The 26,677-nt window shown below is 42.2% G+C and overlaps 2 protein-coding genes across 3 annotated transcripts in view; one reads left to right on the forward strand and one right to left on the reverse strand.

Annotated features, from left to right (window-relative positions):
- LOC137522154 (5-hydroxytryptamine receptor 3A-like) overlaps positions 1-21,999 on the forward strand; it is a 28,567-nt gene extending 6,568 nt beyond the window's left edge. The window contains exons 3-6 of the mRNA XM_068242185.1: positions 6,543-6,703; positions 10,376-10,580; positions 16,505-16,732; positions 21,267-21,999. Coding sequence (XP_068098286.1) covers positions 6,543-6,703; positions 10,376-10,580; positions 16,505-16,732; positions 21,267-21,532 — 860 coding nt within the window. The 3' untranslated portion in view covers positions 21,533-21,999. The remainder of the gene's footprint in view (positions 1-6,542; positions 6,704-10,375; positions 10,581-16,504; positions 16,733-21,266) is intronic.
- The window catches only part of LOC137521478 (uncharacterized), a 165,354-nt gene that overhangs the window by 19,639 nt on the left and 119,038 nt on the right, over positions 1-26,677 (reverse strand). The window contains exon 1 of one of the 2 annotated variants that reach the window (XM_068240793.1): positions 3,833-3,869. The exons of the other annotated variant lie outside the window; for it this stretch is intronic. The gene's annotated coding sequence lies outside the window, so the exon portion shown is untranslated. Of the gene's footprint in view, positions 1-3,832; positions 3,870-26,677 lie in introns of those variants that run through there. 2 annotated transcript variants of the gene reach the window in all.

Consider the following 26,677-nt stretch of genomic DNA (forward strand, 5'->3'; position numbering starts at 1 on the left):
GAGCTTCTGAGAGGAACTGACGGTGAAGTTAGTATGTAATATTAATTTTCATCTACGTCATGTGTTTATTTTAAATATTTTTACTCGCTTCAGGTTCCCTTTAAAGTCCTGCTGGGGCACACCAACAGACCACTGAGAATCTGGAGGTTTGTAATTGGTCTGATAAAGGATCAATGGGCACTGGGCAGCCCTTGCAGGTCTTTTAAAGAAGCTTTGCAAGGCTTGCTATACTTAGTATAGCTAGTGCTGGCAGCATGGAGCAACATGTGTGGCTGCAGTGCACCGAGATCTTCAAGCAAGGTATCAGAGGATATTGGCGTGGGACCTTACCGAGGATATTGTTGTGGCAACATTGACTCAGGATTGAACTTCATCCCAATCAATAGCAGATACCTCTTTTTCCACACAAAATCTTTACCTTTTCTGGAATAGATTATTAAGGACATCTGTATGGCTGACAATGGCTATCATTCATAAAGCGTTCCCGCATGTGGAAATGCTAAAAACAGCTGACTTTACCGAACACTGAGCAAAATGTGTATTCATAAAGTCTGTTTTCGCATGCGAAGCTGACTTTCCCGAGCAGAGCAATAAATTACCGAATTGTGCGGTGATTCTATGCAGAAATGTAACCAAATGTAAATTCATAAAAATTAACGCAAGCAGTATGCGGACGGGATTACCGCTCTCCTGGATGTAGCGATAAGCATGCGGAGTACATGTAAGTGAATGGGACAGACCTGCCAAGCAGCAGCAGAGAGAACACCGCATGGAGAGACTCGGCCAGCTTCTCCTGTTTCCGCATGCCTACCGACAGCCTAACGCTAGCCTACAGCGGGATATCTCCGCACTCCTATCGCAACTAGAAACATTTTTATTAATGACCACCCAGAAGGCTGAAATACCGACAGCGGTGTTGCCCCGCACGGATTTTTGTTACCGACAACACTTTTATGAATAATAGCCAATGTCGTGAAACCTTTGCCACAGTGTAATGTCATGGTCACGACAGTTTACTGTCTGTGAACCTCACACTACTGTGGGAATTAATGGCTGTTTCCAACAGCCAAGCAATTAGTACTGTGACTGTCTGTGATTACTGACTGTGAGGAGGAACTGTCCCTTCTGTTGCTGCGTGTGGTGGCCTAATGATGCCCATACACGGTACAATAAAACGTTAGATTTTCCCATTTAGTCGATCTAAACAATCTAATGAAAGTCGAAAAGAATAATTTTTTTATGGATCATGAAAGTCGCACCATTATCCCGTTTTTTCGAGAAAAATCTGATCGGACGTGCTGGAAAAATTTTGATGATTGTGTGTTGTAATTGTATAATGTATGTTATATTGTATGAAAAGATCTTTTAGATTTAAATTGTTAGAAATGTTTCAAAGTTTTTTATCTTTATTTGTATTGTTAAAAATAACATGATTGAAGATTTAAAGAGACTCCGTAACAAAAATTGCATCCTGTTTTTTATCATCCTACAAGTTCCAAAAGCTATTCTAATGTGTTCTGGCTTACTGCAGCACTTTCTACTGTCACAGTCTCTGCAATAAATCAATGTATCTTTCCCCTGTCAGACTTGTCAGCCTGTGTCTGGAAGGCTGCCAAGTTCTTCAGTGTTGTGGTTCTGCTATGAACTCCCCCTTCCAGGCCCCTCTATGCACACTGCCTGTGTGTTATTTAGATTAGAGCAGCTTCTCTCTTCTCTCTTATCTTTTACAAGCTGGATAAATTGTCCTCTGAGCTGGCTGGGCTTTCACATACTGAGGAATTACAGACAAGGGCAAAGCTGTTTGCAGGAAGAAAAGAGCAGCCTGAAACTTCAGTGCATGAGAGATGCAGGGGGAAAGAAACACACAAATGATCTCTTGAGATTCAAAAGGAATGCTGTATACAGCCTGCTTGTGTATGGATGTATTTTCTATGTGTGGACATACTGTACATCAACCTACTTCCTGTTTTCGTGGCCATTTTGTTTGTTTATAAACAAACTTTTTAAAATTGTTTTTAACCACTTTTAATGCGGCGGGGAGCGGCGAAATTGTGACAGAGGGTAATAGGAGATGTCCCCTAACGCACTGGTATGTTTACTTTTGTGTGATTTTAATAATACAGATTCTCTTTAATGTTTATTTTTTGTTCTAATCATTGTTGTGTTGTGAAAAGTTGCATTATCCATTCGTAGATAATTATGGAAATCCTCTGGATTATTCTCCCTTAATTATCTTAACTGTGTCACATTGGAATATTTCTCTTTATCTAATAGCCCATTTTTGCACCATTTCCTTTTTGGTTTGTCCTCATCAAGGAGAGTCCATAGATACAACGCAAATGCAGTTTTGCCCTGTTGGTTATTAGAGACATTTGTAATTGCTCTGTGGTAAAAATTCCCTCAGCACAGAAAAAAAAAACACAGTGAGGTAAAACACACCTATATAGTTTCTCTGAGGTAATATTAACTTCACAATGAATAAATTGAACCACTCGTAGGAAATAAACAGCTCAATGGATGCTTTGATCAACAACTGCCATGTTAAAGGGGCGCTACAGCGAAAAACTGTAAAATGTAAAATATGTGCAAACATATACAAATAAGAAGTATTTTTTTGTCAGAGTAAAATGAGCCATACATTACTTTTCTCCTATGTTGCTGTCACTTACAGTAGGTAGTAGAAATCTGACAGAAGCGACAGGTTTTGGACTAGTCCATCTCTTTATAGGGAATTCTCAGGGATATATTTATTTTCAAAAGCACTTAGTGAATGGCAGTTGCTCTGTATAACTGCCCAAAAACTGTGTAGGAAGCAGGGAGGCTGGCCAGCATTATTGTTTAAATCCTTTTTAGGGAATATCTTTATATCTTGCTAAGAATCCCCTATGAAGAGATGGACTAGTCCAAAACCTGTTACTTCTGTCAGATTTTTACTACTTACTGTAAGTGACAGCAACATAGGAGAAAAGTAATTTGTGGCTCATTTTACTCTGAAAAAAAATGTACTTCTTATTTGTATATATGCAATATGCAAATATTTTAAATGTTACAGTTTTTCGCTGTAGTGCCCCTTTAACTACCTGAGGTAAAATACAGCTCGAGATGAAACAAAGAGAATCTGGTTGAAAAAAAGTCACTTCTGATCGAATTAACCAATTGATCAAATATTTTATTTTTTGTCTCTGTCTTATTTCTCAATTTGATTTTTCGGCGTATTCGATCTTTTTCGCCAGATTTATAGCTTAATCAAACGTTCGTGTATGGTACCTCGAAAACAACTACCATATATACTTGGATACAAGTCGACCTCGTGTATAAGTTGACCCCAATATTTGACCCTCTTAAGCTGTATTTTTTTATTTACTCAAGCATAAGTCTACCCAGGAAAGTTAAAGACTGCACTTGGGCACCAGGATGTCTCAGTGTGGTCACTGTGACCCCTCTGTGTGGCCCCTGTGTCCGCCAGGTTGTGTGGCCCCTCTAGCTTTTTGGCCCCAGTGTCCCCTTGGCTGTGTGGCCTCTCTAGTTATGTGGCCCATGCCCCCTTGGCTGTGTGGCCCCTGTGTCCCCTAGCTGTGTGTCCCCTGTTTTACAGGAGCTGCAGCAGCCAGCATTTGTCTCCCCTTCCCCAAAGTGCTACAGCACACAACTTGCTGAAAAGCCCCCCTCCCTCCCACCACCATGGAAAGGGCCCCCCTCTCACTCACTCCCTCCCCAGTAGCTTTCCACAAGGCCCCCCTCCCTCCTATCACCACGCAAAGGATGGCTGCTTCTCCCTTTCGCTCAGCTCTCTGTGTCATCTAGCAGCATCAGCAGTGAAGCGGAAACTCACTGATTACACAGTGCGCCATCCTCTCTTGTCCCTCTGCTCATTCTGGTCTGTTAGTTTACAATACCACAGCTACAGCTATGATGTCATGTGACTTATGTGTCATGTGACATTGGAGCCGTAGCTGTGGTATTGTAAACAGACCAGTGTGAGCAGAGGGACAAGGGAGGATGTCACGCTGTGTAATTAGTGAGTTTTGCTTCAGCACTGACCATTAAATGAGGCTGAGGAGGGAGAGAGAGGGAGAAGCAGCCATCCTTTGCGTGGTGATGAGAGGGAGGGGGACTTTGTGGAAATCTGCCTGCGTTAGGACTAGGTAAGGGGAGAGAAAGAAGCTCCCCTAGAATTCTCAGCTATAAGTTGTGAAATTTAGGACTACTCAAGTATAAGGCGACCCCCCCACTTTTATACTTTGAGTCAGTCCTAAATTTCTCGACTTACAGGCGAGTATATACGGTATGCAATTTTTTCGATCTAACGGGATAATCGAACGAATGTATCTCATTAAAAAAAAAATGAAAAAATTGTACCATGTATGGGCGCCATTAGTTTGAGCTGTGGTTTGACTACTAGCTAATGGAGTCAGAATAGGAGGGATCTGTAACTATTGAAGTGAGATTAAAGAGAGTCTGAAGCATCCAAAATTAACTTTTTAATAGCCTGATCTCTGCAGCATTGATGCCATAGCTAAAATGACGCATTTCTGCATTAGACTAACAGTCTAATAGCAGGATTGCGCTGTTAGACTGATGACTGATGACGGACAGGAGCTCCGTCATTCAAGCAGGGATGCATGTGAATTGGTTTGCGCGATCCCCTGCAAAACCCGGCTCCAGGACTTGATGCCTTTTAATGTTAGGCAGTCCTGGGGCTGCCACCTTCCTGACGCCTATTGGTGTTAGGCGGTCGGGAAGGAGTTAAAAAACATTATGTGGGCTTTGGTGGTAACTGCTAGTAACTGCTAAAATTGGAACAAAATTACTCAAAGTTATGTGTAATTTCACAACTTAAGAATGGATACACAAAATCAACTGGATTTCCAAATCATAATTACATATGGCCGCAATTGAGATAATTTATGCGAAGTTTTGAATAATCATAATTAGCAGATTACGATCAACACCAATACCGTGCAGCTTCTTTTGGTCTACTCTCCCCCACTGTAAAATCACTGTGTAAAGGCACAATAGTGGGGGAGACAGAGACCAAAAGAAGAGCATACACAGATGGCCAAAATACTAAAGAGAGAGAGCAGCCTAAGAGGAAACTGAATCCTGGCTGACCCCTGGCTCTCTTCTAGATTAGTGACGCAGAAAGATTTACGATTAAAGAATGAGAAAGACAGTGGTCAGATTACTGGTCCATTCCACAAGCACATCTGGTCGCATTCATTTGAAAAGGGCACCTAGAAAAAAGGGCGCCTGATATAGCCAAGATTTCGGGTATAAAAGGGTGCTTGATATAGACAATTTTTTTTTGGCTATAGAAGGGCACTAGTTATAACTGAGATTTTTGGGGGGCTGAAAAAGGATACTGGATATAGCCAAGATTTTTTTTCGGCTATAAGAAGGCGCATGATATAACTGAAAGTTTTTTCGGCTATAACAGGGCATCTGATATAGCAGGATTTTTTTATTTTTGGGTTATTTAAGGGTGCGGGATGCAGCCAAGAAAAGTAATATAGCCAAGAAAAGTGATTATTATGGCCTACCTTCTCCCTACTCTCCTCAGAATCAGAATCATTTATTTCACCAAGTACATATGGGGGGTTGTACCTGGAATTGGTTTTGGCTCATACAGGTTCTGGAAGGATGGGGGGATAATGTTTGAATGTCTAAAGCCAAGAGTTGAAGGCTGCCATACTATGGTGCCTCCAATCACACTTAGCAATCATCTGTCATCTCTAACGAAACATCGAGGGGGGAGGGGGGGCAGCGGACAGAGGGAGGCAAAGGTTCAGCAGTGATGACCCAGTCCTTCATGAAAGAAACCTGCAGTAATGGCTGATGCTCCTGAGGATCCTGATTGCTGACATCTGACATTGCTGGCCAAGGTGATCTTACTTCCGGACTAGCGGATGGCATCATGGAGGTGCTGATCCAAAGGTGTCCCTGCTTCAGTGGAGCAGCAGCAGCCGATGGATGAATGGAGCCGGCACCCAGAGAGGCCAAAGAACCCTCACACAGAACTTTTCCCTGATGGTGCCTAACCCTAAGACCCCCCCTAGTGGTGCCTAACCCTAAAAACCCCCTTCCCCCGATGGTGCCTAAATCTAACCCTCCCCCCCCCCCCCCCCGGTGGTGCTTAAAACCTAACACTTCCCTATTGTGATACCTAATCTTCACCTCCCCTGGTGGTGCCTAACCTTAATCCCGCAATGGTGGTTGAAAGAGTTCAAAATTTGGGGAATTTGTTATTGTCATCTGTATACCCATTGCAGAGATTTTACCTCACTTCCTGTCCTTGGGACCACCACGGGGCTTTATAGCTTTAGTATGAAAGCAAGATGCACCACGGACAGGAATTAAAAATGTGTTGCCCGACTCTGCCTCATTATACAAGAATGTTTTCCCTGCTGATGTTTCCACCACTCTTTGAAACATTTTCCAACTCTAACCCTTCTCCATTAAAGTAAAGATTTTTCTTTAAAAGAAAACGTGGACTTGTTATTATTAATAAGCACATTCAATATCTGCTTTTTGTTTTTTTTTAGTGGAGGATGTTACCGTTGACTTTTTGAATAATGTAAGTTCACTTGAAGTGCCTGAATCGTATTATGATAATGATGGAGAATGGGACCTTGTCAAAGCATTTACAAAACGGCAAGAATTTCTAGACGATGGAGTTATGCGTTTTTCAGAAACCAAGTACTTTGTGAGTACATTTTGTTACTGAGTTAGCTAAATCTGAAAAAGGTTGTACAACTCTCAAAATCTAAGGCTATGAATATTATCTACCTTTTTAGAAAAAAAAACTATTGACATTTAAAATGGTCTTTAAATCTACAGCAGTATTATCTAACACACTCCTGAAAACAGTATTCACTGGAGTACAATATATTAAATATGCAAGGTATACAAATAATGATGGTAATCCTGATTCAGGGTCTCCTAAGACACATTTCAGATTACTATTGGCTGCAAGGATCAGGGATTGATCCCTTGGGCAATAGTTTGTGGCACGAGGCTGCACAGATGCATTGTTCGCATGTAGGCTAGCAATGTGCTCTGTGCTATGGAGGAGGGACAATGTGCAGTTCATGATGGAGTGTCTTCTATAAGGATGAAGAGGAGAGCAATAGACACTTGGACAGGCATTGGTTGGGTGTCAGACATTGCTGAAGATCTGGCATTCCATATCTTTAGGCAAAGTTTAAGGGCTCCATACACACACTAGATTCTCATCTGAGATGGTCTATCTTAATTACTTGCCTTCACGGAGTCTAGTGGGTGTGCATAGCTTTAAATTCTGTTTGGAAGACATCATTCAAAGTCATCTTAAAGCGGAATATAACCCTGCATTTCAACTTTGCTCTAAAACATTATTTACAGCATATTATATGCAAAAAGCATTTTTTTTTTTACTAGACCAGCATTGGAAGAGTTAAACACAGAGGTTTTAAGTTCCGAGCAGACGTTCAGATAGTTACATTCTATTTAGTTATATGTATATATTTAGAAATGTTACACACTCTTTGGCTGTCCTCCAACTTCTTCTCCGTGAGAGAGATGAGTCACAATAAACACTTAGATACATTTGTGTAAACAAAAAGTATCTAACTCAAGTTCGGATGAGTCTGCAAAAATCTCCAGGGACTTTAAAGCCCTGTGTAACCCTTCCAATGCTGGTCTAGTAAAAAAAAATGCTGGTTGCATATAATATACTGTAAATAATGTTTTAGAGCAAAGTTGAAATGCAGGGTTATATTTCGCTTTAAGCTACATACACAAACTTTTAAACTTGGCCAGGCTGATAAAGACTGTCTCCGATGAGAATCTAACATGTGTACAGTAACACCCCCAAGGCCATTTAAAGATCTGGCATGCTGGATCTTTAGTGACATTCGATGTCCAAGCAACTCTGTAGAGCATTGTTCTCCCACTCACCCCGCTAGGAAACAGTCCTTGTATGTGTATACGAGGCTTTAGGCTATCTGAGTGTATCGTTAGACATTATTACCAACATCTACGTAGTATAGGGACCTACCTTAACAATATATCAAAATTACACTAAATTTGTTGGTTATTATGTTATGTCAAAATGCATGTATAAAAAACTTTTATCCCTCACTGTAAGAGACGAGTGAAAAGGCTTCATTTCAATTGTTGGGTTCACATTAACTTTTTCCAAAAAACAATGTGCATTTAAGTTGAAAGGAAAATCGTGTGCATTAAAAAAGGGTGCGGTGAAAAAAGGGAAAACTTAATCTGCTAACAATAAACATCGTGTTCAAACTTGGTTAAAATAAATACCATTGGAAAAACAGATAAGAAATAATAACGAAAAGATATTAACATTAAAAATCATTATGTAATTCAACAATACAGCTTAACCCAACCCTACTCTCACATGAACCCTCCCCTGGTGGTGCTTAAGACTAACCACTCCCTCTGCAGAAACACCCTTTTACACATAGAAATGATAATATATTGGATAACGTAAAATCTGTACATACAAACAAAATAATATGATGAAAACGAAAATGTTGCAAGCTTCTAAAATGATAATGTACTTCAAAAACTTTAATGTTCTAATGTTGTTAACGATATTTATCGCAGCGCCCTTTTTTCAGCTTTTTTTTGCCATAGTAACGATAATTGCATTAGAGTCTATGGCGGCGACCCTTTTTGTCCGCCCTCAGCCGGCACCTTTTTTTTCCTGCTACCGGAAAATCCAGTGTGGGCTATCTCACATTTATAAAAATGATGGATCTCAAAGGATGAAAGTGTGTCTTAACCTTTTAAGGACCATAGGCTTACACCCACCTAGTGACTAGGCTACTTTTTACACTTCAGGCCACTGCAGCTTTTAGAGCTCACTGCAGAACACTAGAAAGGAGAACACAAATACCCCCCCTTTTCTGCCCACCAACAGAGCGTTCTGTTGGTGGGCTCTGATCGCTGCTGCAGACTGTTGTTTTTTTATATAAATGTATTTTGTTTATTTATTTATTTTTATATTTAATTTTTTAAATAAATTCTACTATTTTTTTTATTTATTTGATTATTCCCCTCCCTCCCCCAGGCAGCCAATCCCATAGACATCAGACTATGAGAGATGATCGCTCTGTGAGCCTCCCAGGAGGACTGCCGAGTGTCACTGCTGTCCCCAATACAACGCTGCCTTAGATCACAGTGCTGTACAATGAAAATAGACAGCAGTTTTGCCATCTAACAGTCTCCTAGCGGTGATCACCACTGGGAGCCTGATGATGTAACGGAGCTCCGCCATTCAAGCGGAGATCTCCTATAAAATTCCGCCCCAGGACTTGACGCCAATTGGCATTATGCGGTTGTGGGGGAGCCGCCATGTTCACACCAACTGGCATGACGTGGTCGTAAGGGGGTTAAGACACAAATTACAAATCCAGTTGAAAGCTGTGCTCCACCACCAGTACAAAATATGGTCCTACTTGACTGACTCTGTTATGTTAAACATTTGTTAGGCTCATAAATGCCCAATTTGTCAGACCTCTGCTACAGTGAATGCCACTTAAATTTTCTTGCCAGGTAAATGCCCAATTTTTCAGGCCTCTGCGATAGTGGCTGCAACCAACAATTTATTAGGCAGGTAAATGCCACATTTTCAGACCTGAATTTTCAGACATTTTCCGGCGTGTGCGCGCACATGACGCATGCCTGCCGCGCGCATGTGGTGCACTCACGTGACGCGCATGCGTGCCCGTTGTCCGCAGGCATGCCGCGCACACACACGCCGGCCCCTTCTGGCCCCGTCCTCCCCCGACTCTCGGCAGTGTCTCAGAGTCTGTCCCTGCACATGCGCAGTGCTAAATAGCACTGACACACGGATGGACGCGGCGACATTTGCATTTTATTGTATAGGATATTGTGGCTGCAAATATGCCCTTAAGGTTTTAATTGTTTGCCTGCCATTAATGTCAGTGGAGTCCACCGCGAACATTCATTTCATGAACATTTGTGGAAAATGTTGCGAACATTAATTCGCAATTCATTCATCATTACAGCATTTTTCCATCACTACTACGAAGATCCTGCAGTCCTGTTCCCAGTCTAAATACCCCTATTGTATATAGATTAAAGGTGCTGACTTTTCATTTTCTCTTCATGTTTTCAAGTCAGACTTGAAAATGCAAAGAGCTCCAAAAATAAAATTTGGATTTGGTGTCAGCTCATAAAATTCCACTTCATCTTGGATACATCATGACATCATGTATAAAATAAAGGTGTACCAACAAATCTACACAATATTGTAATTGATACTGAAAAGTCATGCAATGTGTCAGTATGGAACAAATGCATACATGGTTGTCTAATTCCCTGCTTTGTTTATGTTTTTTAATGACAGATTGTGATCAAAAGAAGATCCACATTCTATGTTATAAATCTAATTCTGCCCAGTATGTTCCTCATATTTATGGATATTGTGGGATTTTACCTTCCCCCAGAGAGTGGAGAAAGAGTTTCATTTAAGATTACTCTTCTTCTAGGCTACTCAGTTTTCCTCATCATTGCTTCAGATCAACTGCCAGCAAATGGGACAGCTCTAATAGGTGGGTGAGCTCAACCTGGAATTACAACATAAGCTCATAATCTGCTTTTGCCTAAAATGTGTGAATTGATTTGAGTTTGTTTCCCTCAGTTTTGAGGTGAAGCAGATTATACTTCCATCAATTTTTTTTGGCAGGGCTGGCTCTAGGATCAATGGGACCCTGGCCCAGCCACACAGCAAAATATTACAATACAGTCTATCTAACACTGTCCCTGTGTCTTCAGCAGCAGCTCCTCTCCCTACACTGACTACAGGCAGAGTGAAAATGGCCACCGGGATCATGCCTTTTATGGGGAGAGTGGCCTGGGTGGAAATCACCTCGGATTGGCTGTCCTGTCTCACCCGACTTCAGGGTGAAGGGTCAAAGGATGGCCCTATGGGAAAGTATAGGCCCGTACTGTTTGCATTTACTGCCAGGTGAATGGTTCTACCACCATCACTAAGCCAGACCTAGGAGGCTAGGTACTTTGTTTAATCAAATCTAAAATAGTGCACTTTCTTCTTCTGTCAATGTTTAGCTATCAATTTTTATTCTAATCTCTCTAATTCGAGAGGTTAAAGTCTGAATCAATAAAGAAACGTTTGGGGGTCACCTTATCCACGAGTCAGCCCTAAATTTCTGACTTCTAGCCGAGATGCTGTGAAAGGGTGCTGCCTGATCTTTTTAACCAGAATAGCTATTATATGCTGCCACCCCCATTAACCCCCCCTGGTGGTAATCCCGACCTGAGCACGGGCTCAGATTTGTGAGCTGAGAGCAGTAAGCCTGTGCTTAGGTCGGGCTGGCCAAAAGAGCTTCGTGCACAGTTTTCCTCATATCATACCTCTTCCCAGGCCGCTGGGATCCCCTCTGTCCTCTATTCGGCGGCCAATCAGTGTGGCAGTGGTGGCATGACGTCGGTGGGGGGGGACTAAATTTAAAGTTGACCTGAACCGTTTTGCGTATAACTGTTCTGCTATGCGTATATATATATTTACCATGTATCCTTGGCTCTAATTCGAGAGATTAAAGTCTTTTGAATTAGAGACTACGGTTGTGTAGTGGTTAACGCTTTCGCCTTGCAGCGCTGGGTCCCTGGTTTGAATCCCAGCCTGGTCAACATCTGCAAGGAGTTTGTATGTTCTCCCCGTGTCTGTGTGGGTTTCCTCTGGGCACTCCGGTTTCCTCCCACATCCCAAAAACATACAGATAAGTTAATTGGCTTCCCCTAAATTGGCCCTAGACTACAATAAAATACACTACACAATACATACTATGGTAGGGATTAGATTGTGAGCTCCTCTGAGGGACAGTTAGTGACAAGACTATATCCTCTGTACAGCACTGCGTAAGATGTTGGCGCTATATAAATACTAAATAATAATACATGTACAAGTATATAAATATACATATACAGTGCTGCCCATAATTATTCATACCCCTGGCAAATTTTAACTTAAAGTTACTTTTCTTCAACCAGCAAGTCATTTTTTGATGTAAAATGGAATATTTATTTAGATTTCAGAAAAAAGTGTCCAGTCCAGAATCATTCATACCCTTCTCAATAATCAATAGAAAAGCCTATTATAGCAATCAAATGCTTCCTATATTTGCAGACCAGCTTTTGCATGCCTCCACAGGTATTTTTGCCCATTCATCTTTAGCAATAAGCTCCAAATCTTTCAGGTTGGAGGGTCTTCTTGCCATCACCCTGATCTTTAGCTCCCTCCAGAGATTCTCAATTGGATTCAAGTCAGGACTCTGGCTGGGCCACTCAAAAACATTAATGTTGTCTGCTAACCATTTCTTCACCACTTTTGCTGTGTGTTTTGGGTCATTGTCATGCTGAAATGTCCACTGGAGCAAAAGGCCTCTGCAGACTGCCTGATGTTGTCGTTGAGACTCCTCATGCATCACTCTTTTTTCATGGTGCCATTTACTGTGATTAGGTTCCATGGTCCATTGGTTAAAAAACACCCCCCAAGCATCAGGTTCCCACCACCATGTTTGACAGTGGGGATGGTGTTCTTTGGGTTGAAGGCTTCTCCTTTTTTATGCCAAATGAAGGAAACATCGTGACCAAACAATTCAATTTTTGTTTCATGTGGCCATAATGCAGAAGACCAGAAGTCTTCTTCTTTGTCCAGATTAGCATTTGCAAAGGCCAAGCGAATTTTGTGTGCCTTATCTGGAGAAGTGACGTCCTCCTTGGTCTGCATCCATGGAACCCAGCAATGTGCAGTGTCCGTTGGATTGTCTGCCTTGAGACATTGCCACTAGCAGAGCCCAGATTCACCAGGAAGGCCTTGGTGGTGATCCTTGGATTCTTTTTCACCTCTCTCACTATCCTCCTGGCCAGCACAGGTGTCACTTTTGGCTTCCGACCACGTCCTCTGAGATTTCCCATAGTACAGAACATCTTGCATTTTTTAATAATACTTATTATTAGCCACTGGAACTTGAAAACATTTAGAAATGTCCTTATAGCCCTTTCCTGACTTGTGAACAGCCACAAAGCACAGCCGCAGGTCCTCACTGAGCTCCTTTGTCTTAGCCATGACAGTCCACAAACCAACTGCAGAGAGCTGCTGTTTCTCACTTGTTGAGTTGATTAAAACAGCGGTTTCCAATTAATCAGGGTAATTAGGATGCTCTAGAACAGCTTGGACTATTTGGAATGGTATAGAACTTTGGATTTTCCCACAGACTGTGGCAGTTTGTGAAGGGCATACATATTTTTTGACTGGACACTTTTTGCTCAAATGTAAATAATAGCTGAGAATTTTTTTTCCACAGTAATGCCTCTTGTACATCGTCTTTTGATCTTAAAAAATGACTTGCTGGTTGCATAAAAGTAACTTTAAGTCAAAATTTGCCAGGGGTATGAATAATTATGGGCAGCACTGTATATGTATATGCATATGTATATACATGTATATACATATATATGTATTTACATATATTATATATATTCTGCTGCCTGCACCGACCTCGGCCTGGATTTGGACTACTCTCTGCCTGCCGCCTGCACCAATTTCTGCCTGGATTTGGACTACTCTCTGCCTGCCACCTGCACCAACTTTGGCCTGCATTTTGACTACTCTCTGTCTGCCTTATTTGTACAGTTTCACAATTTTTTCGGTTTATTCACAAATGTTATTAATTCACCAAATTTGTGTTGTAGTCTTTTATCTATATGCAGAATGTCTATCAGGCTTTTATCCTCCTTGGCGGTTAATTTTTTCTGCAAAAATTGCAGAATTCCAATTTTTTTTTATTTTTTTTTCAATGTTTCATGTAAAGCTACCAGAGTGGTAGCTACATGAAACACCACTAGAGGGCACATGTGGCCCTCTAGTCCGATCGTCGCCGGCATCTATAGCAAACAGGGGAACGCGTATATAACGTGTTCCCCTGTTTGGCTTCTCCTGTCGCCATGGCGACGATTGGGATGACGTCATGGACGTCAGCCGACGTCCTGACGTCAGGGACACACGATCCAGCCCATAGCGCTGCCCGGAACTCATTGATCCGGGCAGCGCAGGGCTCTGGCGGGGGGGGGGCCCTCTTCAGCCACTGCGTGCGGCCGATCGCCGCAGAGCGGCGGCGATCAAGCTGTGCGCGCGGCTAGCAAAGTTCTGGCTGCGCGCACAGCAATTTACAAAATGAAAATCGCCCCACCAGGGGCTGAGATCCCCCCCTGCGCGGCATAGCCCGAGCTCAGCTCGGGCTTACCGCCAGGGAGGTTAATGTAGCATATTTTGGTGAGTTATAACTTAAAGCGGTATAAAACTCTGACATAATATTCAATAAAAACATGTTTTCCTACTTTTTATATGCCATATGGTTATCATATTTGCATTTGTGCATAAGTATTATTATTCATTTAGAAATTATACATTCCCAAAAGTACAGTTTTTTGCTTTGTGAGCTGACTTTGTATTTGATTAATAACTGGTTTTATTCATAATGTATTGAATTCAGAAATGCTTTGAGTCTCTGTCTGTGTCCACCAGCTCCTGCACAGTCAGAGAATGTGTCACATTCCTCACGTGATACATTTAAGTATACACAAGATAACATAATCTACACTTCGGAATCATCCACATTTAGAGCACCGAACTTTCCAGCCCTGCGTGTAACCCTTTGAATGCTGATCTGGTAAAAAAAAATGCTGGTTGTATATAATAAATAATTTTTTAGAGCAAAGAAGAAATGCTGAGTTTTATTCCGCTTTAAGAATTGAAAAATTGTTGAAAAAAATGTACCACTTCTGACTCATAATTACAAACAGAAATGCACCACCAGGGAGGTTAAAACATGCTTCAGGGGTCTGCTGGGGGATCCCCCTATCTCACCATGTCCGATGCCCACCTCTCTCTCTTGCTCCCTGCCGATATGGAGTGGTAATGCAGCAGAATGTGCATACCTATTCCACCACTGGGACCTTATCCCTGTTCAGAGTGGCTCACGTGCATTCATGCCCCTCCATTGGCTCCCAATCATGTCACTGGGACATATTTGAGCCAGTAAAAATTTCCAGCTTAAAAGGGCAAAATATTGGGGTCGACTTTTACATGGGGTTGACATAAAGTTAATGATATACTGTCAATTTATTTTAAGAAGGGGGTCTAGCCATAGGCAGCACCACCAGAGGTGCATATAGGATGCCTGTTCTGTTTTTCATCTCCAGCACCAGGGGCTTTTTGTGTAGCATATATTTTAAGGTTGGAGGTTTTTAAAACAGTGAGGTCCTCATATCAGGGACTGTCAAAGAAGTGGTGTCTGTTAAGCCAGATCAGCACCACTAATTCAATGCTACAGCTTCAAGCTGGTACTGCAGCTTGTGTAAACAATCCGCATAGTGTTGTCTGGAGCCAAAGTGAACCATGCCTGTGCAGTCTTAGTTGGCAGGGTGCAAGCAGGGCCGGCGCTACCATAGCAGCAAAGGAGACAGCTGCCTCAGGGCCCCAGAGCTTGTAGGGGCCCCCAGTGGCTACAAGAGGAAAAAAAATTCAAATCGGCCTTATAGTTTTTGAGAAAATCGATTTTAAAGTTTCAAAGGAAAAAAAATACACATTTAAAAACCTGCCGACTTTAATTGTTAATAGCAAATTCACCTTAAATGCTAGAAACCCTAAATTTGCAGGATATGTTAAGGAGGTCATTAGGTATAAGAGGAAAAAAACAATTTTTTAAAAAGACCTTATAGTTTTTGAGAAAATCAATTCTAAAGTTTTGAAGGAAAAAAGTATACTTTTAAATGCGGTAAATGTCACTTTTAGTAGCAAACCTAACGGTAGTGTAATTTTACATGCATCAAACGAAAGCGCAATAAATTTCCTGACGGGGTTTCCAGGGGGTCTATATGCAGCCACAGCGCTTTGGCCAGGCATCGCTATACAGCCGCAATATGGCTGCATGAAGATCCCTGGCATTTTTTCCTATTTTACCAATTTTTTTTTATGCTTAGAGTGTGGGAATTTTTTGTTTTTAAATTATGTGGGGTCCCCCCTCCTGAAACCTTTTAACCCCTTGTCCCCCATGCAGGCTGGGATAGCCAGAATGTGGAGCTCTGACCAATTGGGACTTCACACCCTGACTATAGCAGCTGCAAAAAAGGTCCCCTAATGCCGATTTTTGTTCCGGGGTATATGTAGGGGGGGCCCCCCAGGTTTATTTTGCCCTGGGGCCCCATTGTTGCTTAAACCGGCCCTGGGTGCAAGCAGCAGCAAATAAAGGATCCCAGGGGAGCCAGCATGATATTAGGTGGCTGACAAAGTCCCTCATTGTTCAGACCTGGGTCAGGGGTTTGCTGGCATAGAAAGAAGCAGTAATGGAATTGTTTTGGACCCGCTTAGTTTATCTCAGCAAAAGTGGAATTCCTTTAAAACCAATATTTTTAAGGAAAACTAATATTTATATTTAATTTCCTATATCTGTAGGTGTGTACTTCATAATATGCTTGATAATGATGGTTATCAGCATAATGGAGAGCATTTTGATGGTCCGAATAATCCACAGTCAGAATCTTTATCCAACTGTTCCTAAGTGGCTGAAGAAATTGGTCTTTGGAAAAATGTCCCTCCTCGTTTGCCTGAAGAGTTGGGTACAGTTTGTGGCACCCAGGGAAGATAGTTCAGAGATGGATGATCAAACACAGAGCAGCACTGGTAAGGGGAACAACAATTACGCTTAAAAACATGTAATATCAAGCTCAAAACTTGGGTGTTATATAAAGTGGTAAACTTCCTGTCCAAGGTAGCCATACTTTTGAATCCCTATTCTATCAATCTTTCTCTAATGCTACCATGCATCTCTCTTACGAGGTTTCATTATTCACAAAACTTACGTCTAACTTTTAGTGGGTAAGTATACTCTTAATTTGACGTGAGTTCAGTTTGTTTGAAGATGTAGCTATAAAAATGTACAAAATCTTTAGATATAATACATCAGAAAAGAAAGTTGAACAACTGATCTAATTAACCCTTAAGGTGGCCACACACGATACAATAAAATGATCTGATTTTACAGTAATTCGATAAAAACGATCGGATTCTCTAAAAAAATCGCAAGCTTTTTTTCATTCGACTGAAAAATCCGATCGGATTTCCCGTTTTCTTCGATTTTTATCAATCCAGAATGCCAGATATTTTTCTTCAATCTTTCTAAAGATTGTACGGTGTGTGTTAGATTGTCAATTTATTAATATACACACCCTAGCAATTTTGTCAGAGTATCCAATCATTTTTGTCATAATTGGGGGGAAAATTGAACATAGGTGTGTGGTACATTGGTCATATTTTTGAAATGTTACAATCAGTCAGAAAAATTGATTGCAATTCTTAAATTGAACAGATATTTAAAAATTGTATGGTGTGTGGCATCCTTTAGACTGCAGCAGACATCTATAGGTGTTCTTGTTTTCACAGCCAAATGCCATAGACATGTAAAGGCATTTTGGCGCAAAAATACTCCCGCCTACAATGGACGTCTACAGATGTTTTTGTTTCCCAATATATCTGAGCTACAGATGTCAAAAAGGAATTTCCCAAATAGTCTTGTCTCAGTACAAAAAAGTAAAAACAGGGCGCTCTACAGTAAGCAGTTAGGGTTATGCTCAATCATTACATAAACACGATAATACAAAAAGGGGTAAACTTGAATAAAGACTATATATAAATGTCTCTGATGTTAAAATCAGATATAAGTCCACAGGGTTCTTCCACGAAACTTATTCAGTACATAGGTGACCTCCAACGGTTCCAGAATATTATAGAAATAGTATACGCTCACCAGATTCCACAGCTGCCCTTCTCAGGATCAGCCAAACACGCTTCTGGACAAGCCAGTATTCACTCGATGTCCCAGGCTTTTTTCCTCAGCAAGCCATGCAAACACAAGAGACAAAAAACCTCCAATAGTGTAATACTGTATGGTTCAAAACCGCTCCGTTACACCAGTGCTCCCACTCTCCGACATCAGCACCCTGTGCTCCACCACCAAATGATCAATAAAGCCTCTCACCACATAGCCTGGCTGACCCAGCACAGACCAGCATTGATCGCTTTACCGCTTGCATCAAGCTTATACTTTAAAAGTGAGGAGCGCACATACAGGTTGTGTTTATTATTACAGTCTTGTCTCAGTGCCAACTTTCTACATCATTCTAAGATGATGCAGAATTATCCAAATGTTGCTGCAAAGCTATGCAGCGTGAAAATGGACCAATCAAATGTTTTCACTGCAAAATTTGATTGGTCCATTTTACAACTGATTTTCATAATAACTAGCATAATTCTCTATAATAATAATAATTTGCATAATTCACAATCATTTCAAACTTATTTGCACCTCAATGACATCCCTACTGGTTAAGGTGGACTTTGGCACATGTAGAACTGGGCAAGACATTAAATAAACACAATTCAAACACAGATGGCACTGGTGTGTAGTTTTTCACTTAAAAACAGCTGGCAATCTAAAAGTTAAAGCGGACCTGAACTCTTGCACAGGAGAAATCCACGCTATGCACAACCTGCATGTGTTTATAGAGAAAAGCCTGTCTGAGGTTAGGTCCACACTTGTCCGTTCCATATCGGATCCGTTTCAAATGGATCTGTTTTTGTAAACATTTTTTCCCTTCTCGTTTTCTTCAAAAATACCTTGTTGCAGCCAAGTTTCCAGTCAGTTAGCAATAGTGCCCCTTTAATGTATCCATAAAACACTGCTCAGAAAGTAAAATGTTAGTATTCAAACAAATGTTTACCTAAGGTACATCTCACATAAATGTGACATTATCTGCCATCTTGTTGGTGTCAGTACTGTACAAAGAATAGAAGGAAGTCAAAGCATTCAGTGTTTTTTTTGTTTGTTTGTTTCTTTTTTGTTACTAATTGTGCACAGCTACCTCAGCTTACTATCTGAAACACAAAAAGCAAAAGCAAAAAGAGCTGATGCTATCTAGAAATTCAATATACTGGACCTGATGCAGTAACTAGCGGTAATATTGCCATATGAAGACAGCGCATGGCAATATTACCGGTCCTACTGCGGCAGTGTACCGCGAGTTACGCTTGTAGCCTGACCTACGTTTAGTAACACATGTTACAAGCACTTGTGTTACTTGAGATCGGGCTAATAGCGTAACTCACAGTACACTGCTGCAGTAGTACCAGTAGTATTGCCATGTTCTAGCTCTGCATGGCAATATTACCACTAATTAGTGCATTGGGCCTATTGTCATACAGTCGCAAAAGAAATGGATCAAATTCAGATGTTGAGGGAACAGGCTTGGAAATAGTCTTTCCATAAGATCCTAAGAAGGTTGTAAGGCAGCCATTTATCAACAGCAACCCTGTGGGAAGATGAATAGTGTGATACCAAAGGAAACAGTCGCATGCAGCCTGTTTGCATCAAAATATACTTGGATATACTGCTAAAACTACAGCTAAATACCTGCTTAAAATACCTAATTCTGGGATGCATATGTCCAAGGCCAAACAATATACGTTCAACCCTAGGCCATTCTCCCTTTGATCTAAGGCCAAGTTGTACTCCTAGTCGTACTAGATATCCTAAAAACACACTGCCTCTAGCTATGATTAATGTATACTATTGTATTTTTAAAGCACCAACGCAGTGCTGGACAATAAATACATACAATGATACAAAGGATGACAAATGTGACAAAGTTATGCAAGGCAAACATTGTAAAAGATACATTATCATGCGATTTTAGGGCTGGTTAGGAAGGCCCAGTACGAGGCAGTCATAAGAAAGGAGCACACCATCATGTAGAATACACTAGGGAATTGTCCCCCATACCTTTAGACTGTAAGCTCACAAGGGCAGGGCTCTCTTACTCTTTTGTGTTTTGGAATTTGTTATACATTTTATTCATCATGTTACTTTTGTCACTGTAATTATCAATTCTGTATTTTGTCCTAATTCTGTATTTTGTATATTGGTGTACACCATTGTGTGTATTACTATGTACCCCATGTTTGTTTTTTACTTTGTACAGCACCATGGAATATGTTGGAGCTTTATAAAACAATAATAATAATAACTGTAGTATGAAAATCTAAAGGATAAAAAAGTTTAAGCTGCAGAAGGAGGAAGTGGTGCCCTATGGTTGGAGTCTGATGCAGACCAGAAATTCATCGTATCAGAACCAGAACAACAGTTTCTGGTCTCACTGTCCATGGACACATTCTCTTCTGCACTAGGATTTATCAGTGCCTATTTAAAATATTTTCACATATTCAGTTCACTTATTCAATTCATTTTTGCTACTACGTTTTCTCCTAAGAGATAATGTTTCATCTCCTGTTCAAAATAACTTTTTTAACCACTTTGCAATTAAAATATTGTTAAAAAGTATGTGAAAAGGTACTGTTAAAATTATTCTGAGTATTGTCTTGCTTGCTGATGACTTAAAAGGAAGGTGTGAAACTATCACTTAGGAGAAAACTTAGGAGAAAAAGTGAACTGAATAAGGGTCGTTGACATGCACTTTTGTTATCATACTGTATTATTTGAAACAGTTAATGGTCATTTCCTGGTCATTTTTTTGTAGTCCATTCTGGATCTAATATAGGGAAGGTTATCTGGGCAGATAAAAAAACAAGGGTTCCTCAAGGGGTGATGTTGGCCGATAGGTCTAGGGGGGTTTGGGGGTCCCTAGCCTCAGAGCTTACAATCTGGCTTATCATTTCTGATAAGTGGAGTGAGTGGTAGGGGAGTGGGCAAAGACATCTCCTCATGCTCATTGGGTAGAATTGGAGAGAGACTGGGTTAAACCTTACTCTCTTTTTAGCTTTTATCTGGAGGCCCCGTCCTCAGTTTTCTCCCTTTTCGGTATCGGGTCCCGTCATTTCACGTCACTTCTATGTATGTCTCTAGCGGCTGCTGGAGAGAAATGCAAAGAGCGCACTTCTCTTACATCAGACTGGCTGCGACTAACAGAAGTGATGGGTCCCGATACCGAAGAGGGAGAAGACTGAGGACGGCAGCGTGTGAGCTACCCATGCGGATGGGGCTGGAGGGAGCCCCAGGTATGTCTAAATCTTTTAATTTAATCCAGCTCTGGTACACTTTAAGTTCAAACTGTTGTCTTATAAGAGTTTTTTTCCTGGAGCTCTGGATCAAGGTGTTTTTTTTTTAAATGAGGACATATATTCACATTTTGTATTCTTTTTACAGAAAAACTAGAAATTTATGAGAAGGACAATATCAGCTATGACAAGCCACTGTCGATGAATCGTGATCAAGAGCTGCTTCTTAGCATACGAAATGAAGTTGTGTCTATCCAGAAGCACTTAAAAAAGCAAGACCATGAAACTATCACTATGGAGTGGCTTCAGATTGGCTATGTTGTTGATAAGTTTCTTTTCCGAGCATACCTTATAGTTTTGTTTGTGCTTTCTGTTTCTTTAGGCTCTATCTGGGCACAGTGGTATCGGCAGTGAATATAATTGCATCCAATATCATAATACTGTATAATGCCTTGGAAGTCAAAATTAAATGACAACAGAACTGAGAGGGATATGGAAGCTACCATATTCATTTACTTTTAAATAAGACCAGGCTGTCCTGTTGATCCTTTCTTTTTCTAATGCTTTTAACCATAGACCCTAAACCATCATGCAGATCAGATGTCTCTGACTAAAGTCTGACCAAATTAACCACATTCTTGATTCAGGTATGTGATCCAGATACTACTGCAGCCAAATAGATTAGCAGGAAACCAGGCAATTTGTATTGATTAAAGCCGGAGGGTCAGCCATAATATGCCAGGAAAAAAAAAAAATATAAGTAGATAAATACTTGATCTACTTACATAACAGATGTATTGTACTGTCCACATTTGTTTCAGTAAACGTTATATAGTAAATAAAGCAAATTCTGTAACTAGCAGTCTCCATGTCTTTTTCCTACAGTCTGAAGCTAAATCCTGATGTAATTTCTTCCCTTAGTTATCCTCCAATCTGCTGTGTCATTCTAGCTTGCATTCTAACCACATGTGAGCACAGGATCATGTCTCAGCCAAGCCTGTCACACTGTAGTGTGCTCAGTCCAATCAGAGAGGAGCAGGAATGTCAGAGGGAAGATGACAAGCTTTCCTTTCTCACTATTCTCTGCATCAGCGAAACAACAGAGTCTGGGTAACTGAGATATGATAATTACAGCACAGACATTTCTGAATAGATTGGAACACTTGCACTGCAGGGTGAGGTTCCTGGCAGCATTATTAACACCGTGCAATGTTTAAATGGAATTTGATTTTGTGGCTGACAATCCCACTTTAAAAGGAAATAAATACGGTAGCCTCCATATCTCTCTTAGTTCAGGTGTCCTTTAACCACTTCCGGATACCGGGTGGTTTTGCTGATCGGTGCTGCGTGGGCTCTCCAGCCCACAGCACCGATCAGCTAGCAGCCAGGCCGATCAGACTTCCCCCCTTTTTTCCCCACTAGGGGGATGTCCTGCTGGGGGGGTCTGATCGCCGCCGGCTGCTTGCGCTTGCGGGGGGGGCTCTCTTCAAAGCCCCCCTCCGCAGCGCTTCCTGGCCGCCTTCCCCTTCCCTCCCTCTACCTCCCCCTGTGAGCGGCGCAGGACGGAATTCCGTCCTGCGCCTGATGGGATAGGCTTCAGCCTATCAGGTGCCGGCGGTCCCCGGCCAATCAGAGGCCGGGGATCGCCGATCTTCCCCGTGTGTTTACATTTACCCTGCGAGCCACGATCGGCGGCTCGCAGGCTGTTCACGGAGACACCCTCCGTGAACTGACATGGGGTCCATGCAATCCACTTCAGGATTCAGGGGCGTAGTTAAGCGTAAGCCGAATCCTGAAGTGGTTAAAGGACCTGTGTCACGAAAATCTTAAAATTTAAAATACATGTAAACCCATACAAATAAGAAGCACGTTTCTTCCAGAGTAAAATGAGCCATACATTGCTTTTCTCCTATGTTGCTGTTACTTACAGTAGTTAGTAGAAATCTGATAGAACAGTCAGGTTTTGGACTAGCCCACCCCCTCATGGGGCATCCCCGGGATGGCTTTTATTCTTTATAAAGACTCTCCCTGAAAAGGATTTATACAAAGATGCTGGCCAGCCTCTGTGCTCACAGCACACTTTTCTGGCAGTTGGACGGAGCAACTGCCATTCACTAAGTACTTTTGAAAATAAAGAAAACCCTGAGAATCCCCCATGAGGAGATGGGCTAGTCCAAAACCTGCAGGTTCTGTCAGATTTCTACTACTTACTGTAAGTGACAGCAACATAGGAGAAACGTAATTTATGGCTCATTTTACGCTGGAAAAAACATACTTCTTATCTGTATACAGTATGTTTACATATATTTTAAATTTTAAGATTTTCACGACAGTGGTCCTTTAAGCACAACCCATGTATTTGTGAAGTGGAAGCAGGCTTTTTCAATAAAAATTGTAAGTAGAAGAGAACCAGTTACAGAAACTTAAAGCACTTAAACATAATTTGCTTTACTGAGGCTATACATAAGATATATCTTTTGGACATATTTCTGTATTTATAATTCATTTTGAAAGGTATACAATCTCTTGTGCTGCAACAATATTACTATATCAGGTTTCAGTTGATTGCATTGCTGAATTTCTTTGTGTCTTCTTGTATATGAAGTTTTGGCGTCCGCTACAAACAAAATGTTAAAAAACATATATAATTCTATATACAGGTAGTCCCCGACTTACAAACGCCTGACTTACGAACAACCCGCCGATATGAACGGCATGGATTCTCTGTCTCCATGGGAACAAATAAAAACAAAACATTTTCAAATTGAACTTTTAGTTTTTGAGAAAATCAATTTAAAAAAAATCTAAGAACAAATGGCTTTTACACTTGTATAACCAGGTACAAAGGGCAGAGGTGACACATAGGGGGACACTGGAGGCACAGAGGAGGTACAGGGGACAGAGATGGCTTAAAGCGGAATATAACTGTCACGATCGGTGTAGCAGAGAGAGGGTCTGATTACCGGTGAACTGCAGTATCACCGAAAACGCAGAATATACCCGATTATCGATGATCTGCAGTATCACCGATAATCCGATATAACGCCAACCTCTGAACACCTGAGTAGTGTAAGTGCCTGGTGCAACAGTAATACCTCGAGGACTAAGCCTCAGAAACAAGTGCCGTACAGTATGAAGTACTGCAGCAATACAGATTCCTTCCGAAGGCCTGCACTCTCCCGGGGGAGGAGTCAGGCGGAGCGCAGGAAGGACAGAACGTGAGTGACACCTAGGAGAGAGTGTCACCAACAGATCTGGGAACTGCCTCTAACAGTAAGGTCAGTTCTCGAAGTCAGGCAAGCCAGGTCGTAACACACGGACAGATACAGTACAGATTCAGAACGCAGAGGCGGAGACTAATAAACAAGCAGGGTTCGGCAACAGGGTATCAGAAATATCGGGGTACAGAATCAGGAGTCAGATGCAGAGTCTAAGAGCGAGCCGAGGTTCGGCAACAGGGTATCAGAAATATCGGGGTACAGAATCAGGAGTCAGATGCAGAGTCTAAGAGCGAGCCGAGGTTCGGCAACAGGGTATCAGAATGACAAGGTGCAAGATCAGAATACAGAAGAATAGTAACAAGCCTGAGGAGCAGGTTCCCAATGAATACAGGATGGGCCCTGGGGCAGTAAATACAGAGCTGGCCCTATGGAGCAGGTACCCAGTAAATACAGAGCTGGCCCTGTGGAGCAGGTGCCCAGCACATACAGTGCTGGCCCTGAGGAGCAGGTGCCCAGCAAATACAGCACTGGCCCTGGGGAGCAGGTGCCCAGCAAATACAGAGCTGGCCCTGTGAGCAGGTGCCCAGCAGATACAGAGCTGGCCCTATGGAGCAGGTGCCCAGCACATACAGAGCTGGCCCTGTGAAGCAGGTGCCCAGCAAATACAGAGCTGGCCCTATGGAGCAGGTACCCAGTAAATACAGAGCTGGCCCTGTGGAGCAGGTGCCCAGCACATACAGTGCTGGCCCTGAGGAGCAGGTGCCCAGCAAATACAGCGCTGGCCCTGAGGAGCAGGTGCCCAGCAAATACAGAGCTGGCCCTGTGAGCAGGTGCCCAGCAGATACAGAGCTGGCCCTATGGAGCAGGTGCCCAGCACATACAGAGCTGGCCCTGTGAAGCAGGTGCCCAGCACATACAGGCATGAACTATCTCCTAGCGATAGAGATAGTTCTCATGGTCGGGAAGGCCAAGTCGGCAACTAACAGACAAACAAAGTACAGGATCAGAAGACAGAGGCAGTGTAGTCAGACAGGCAGAAAGTCATAACAGATAATCACAATCAAACTAGTACTTTAGACTATCAACAGAATCTAGCTAAGTGTAGGATTACAGCTTCAGCTGGTCCCGGCACACTTTCGGATCTGACTAAGGGTCTGCGTGCCACCACGAAGCGATCGCAACGACAGGCAACCAGCAACTGACTAAGCAGCAGAATATATAGTTGCTGGACTCTGCTGCCCCGCCCGAACCATTCAGCCAATCATGAGTCCTGCAGGAATCAGCTGACCTTCCTGATCAGCTGACACTTCCTCTGCAGGTATAAAGGTCCTGAATTCAGGCCCGCGCGAGCATAGCTCTCCATCTGCCTAGGTGCACTAACAGACCCAGCCACACCAAGCACATGCTGCTGCATGCAAACAGCCGCTTTGCTGTCAGGACATGCGGCGGCTTTTCCGCGTTCCACCACACAACCAGACGCAAGCAAACCGCCGCGTAGGACGCGGAGTCAGCCGCCTGCCTCTTGGCACACACGGCGGCTTTTCCGCGTTTCCTCACAGTACCCCCCCCCTGAGGCGTGGACTCCGGACACGCCCCAGGAGACAATGATAGAGACGTCCTCATCTCATCTTCACCTGATCAGATACCAAAGTCGAGGACCGTCCTATGTCAGATTCAGAATTTCGGAACAAGGTATAAATGTAACAGTCACTAAATGTCTCGCATTCCCGAACATAAATACAAGCTCTCACAGGTGCGATATTTCTCATGAGTGACAACCAGTGCATCAGGCGAAAAACATTTCCCACACTCAGAACATGAATACGTTTTCTCATCGGTGTGAGACTTCCAATGACTGAGAAGTTCAGTGTTATTTACAAAACATCTTACACACTCAGGAGATGAATAAAGCTATCCCCCGCAGTGTGAGTCTCTACGATTGACAAGATTTGTGTTATGTTTAAAACATTTCCCACACTCAGAACATTAATGTAATTTCCCATCAGTGTGAGACTTCCCATGACTGAGAAGTTCTTCCTCACATAAAGAACACCAGTACAACTTCTCACCAGTGTGAGATTTCCCATGAGCTACAGGCGGTAGTTCGGGTACAAAAGGGACCCCACACTCAAAACATGAATACGTGTTCTCATTGGTGTGAGACTTCCCATGACTGAGAAGTTTCTCCTCACATACAGGACACACGTATAATTTCTCACCTGTGTGAGATTTCCCATTAGTCACAGGTCGTCCCTCAGGTACAAAAGAGTCCCCACACTTAGAACACGAATATATGTATCCCTTAAAGTGGGGCCTACTATGGTTGATAAGATCTAAA

This window comes from Hyperolius riggenbachi, chromosome 6, assembly GCF_040937935.1.
Source record: "Hyperolius riggenbachi isolate aHypRig1 chromosome 6, aHypRig1.pri, whole genome shotgun sequence".
In the NCBI taxonomy this organism is placed as follows: domain Eukaryota; kingdom Metazoa; phylum Chordata; class Amphibia; order Anura; family Hyperoliidae; genus Hyperolius; species Hyperolius riggenbachi.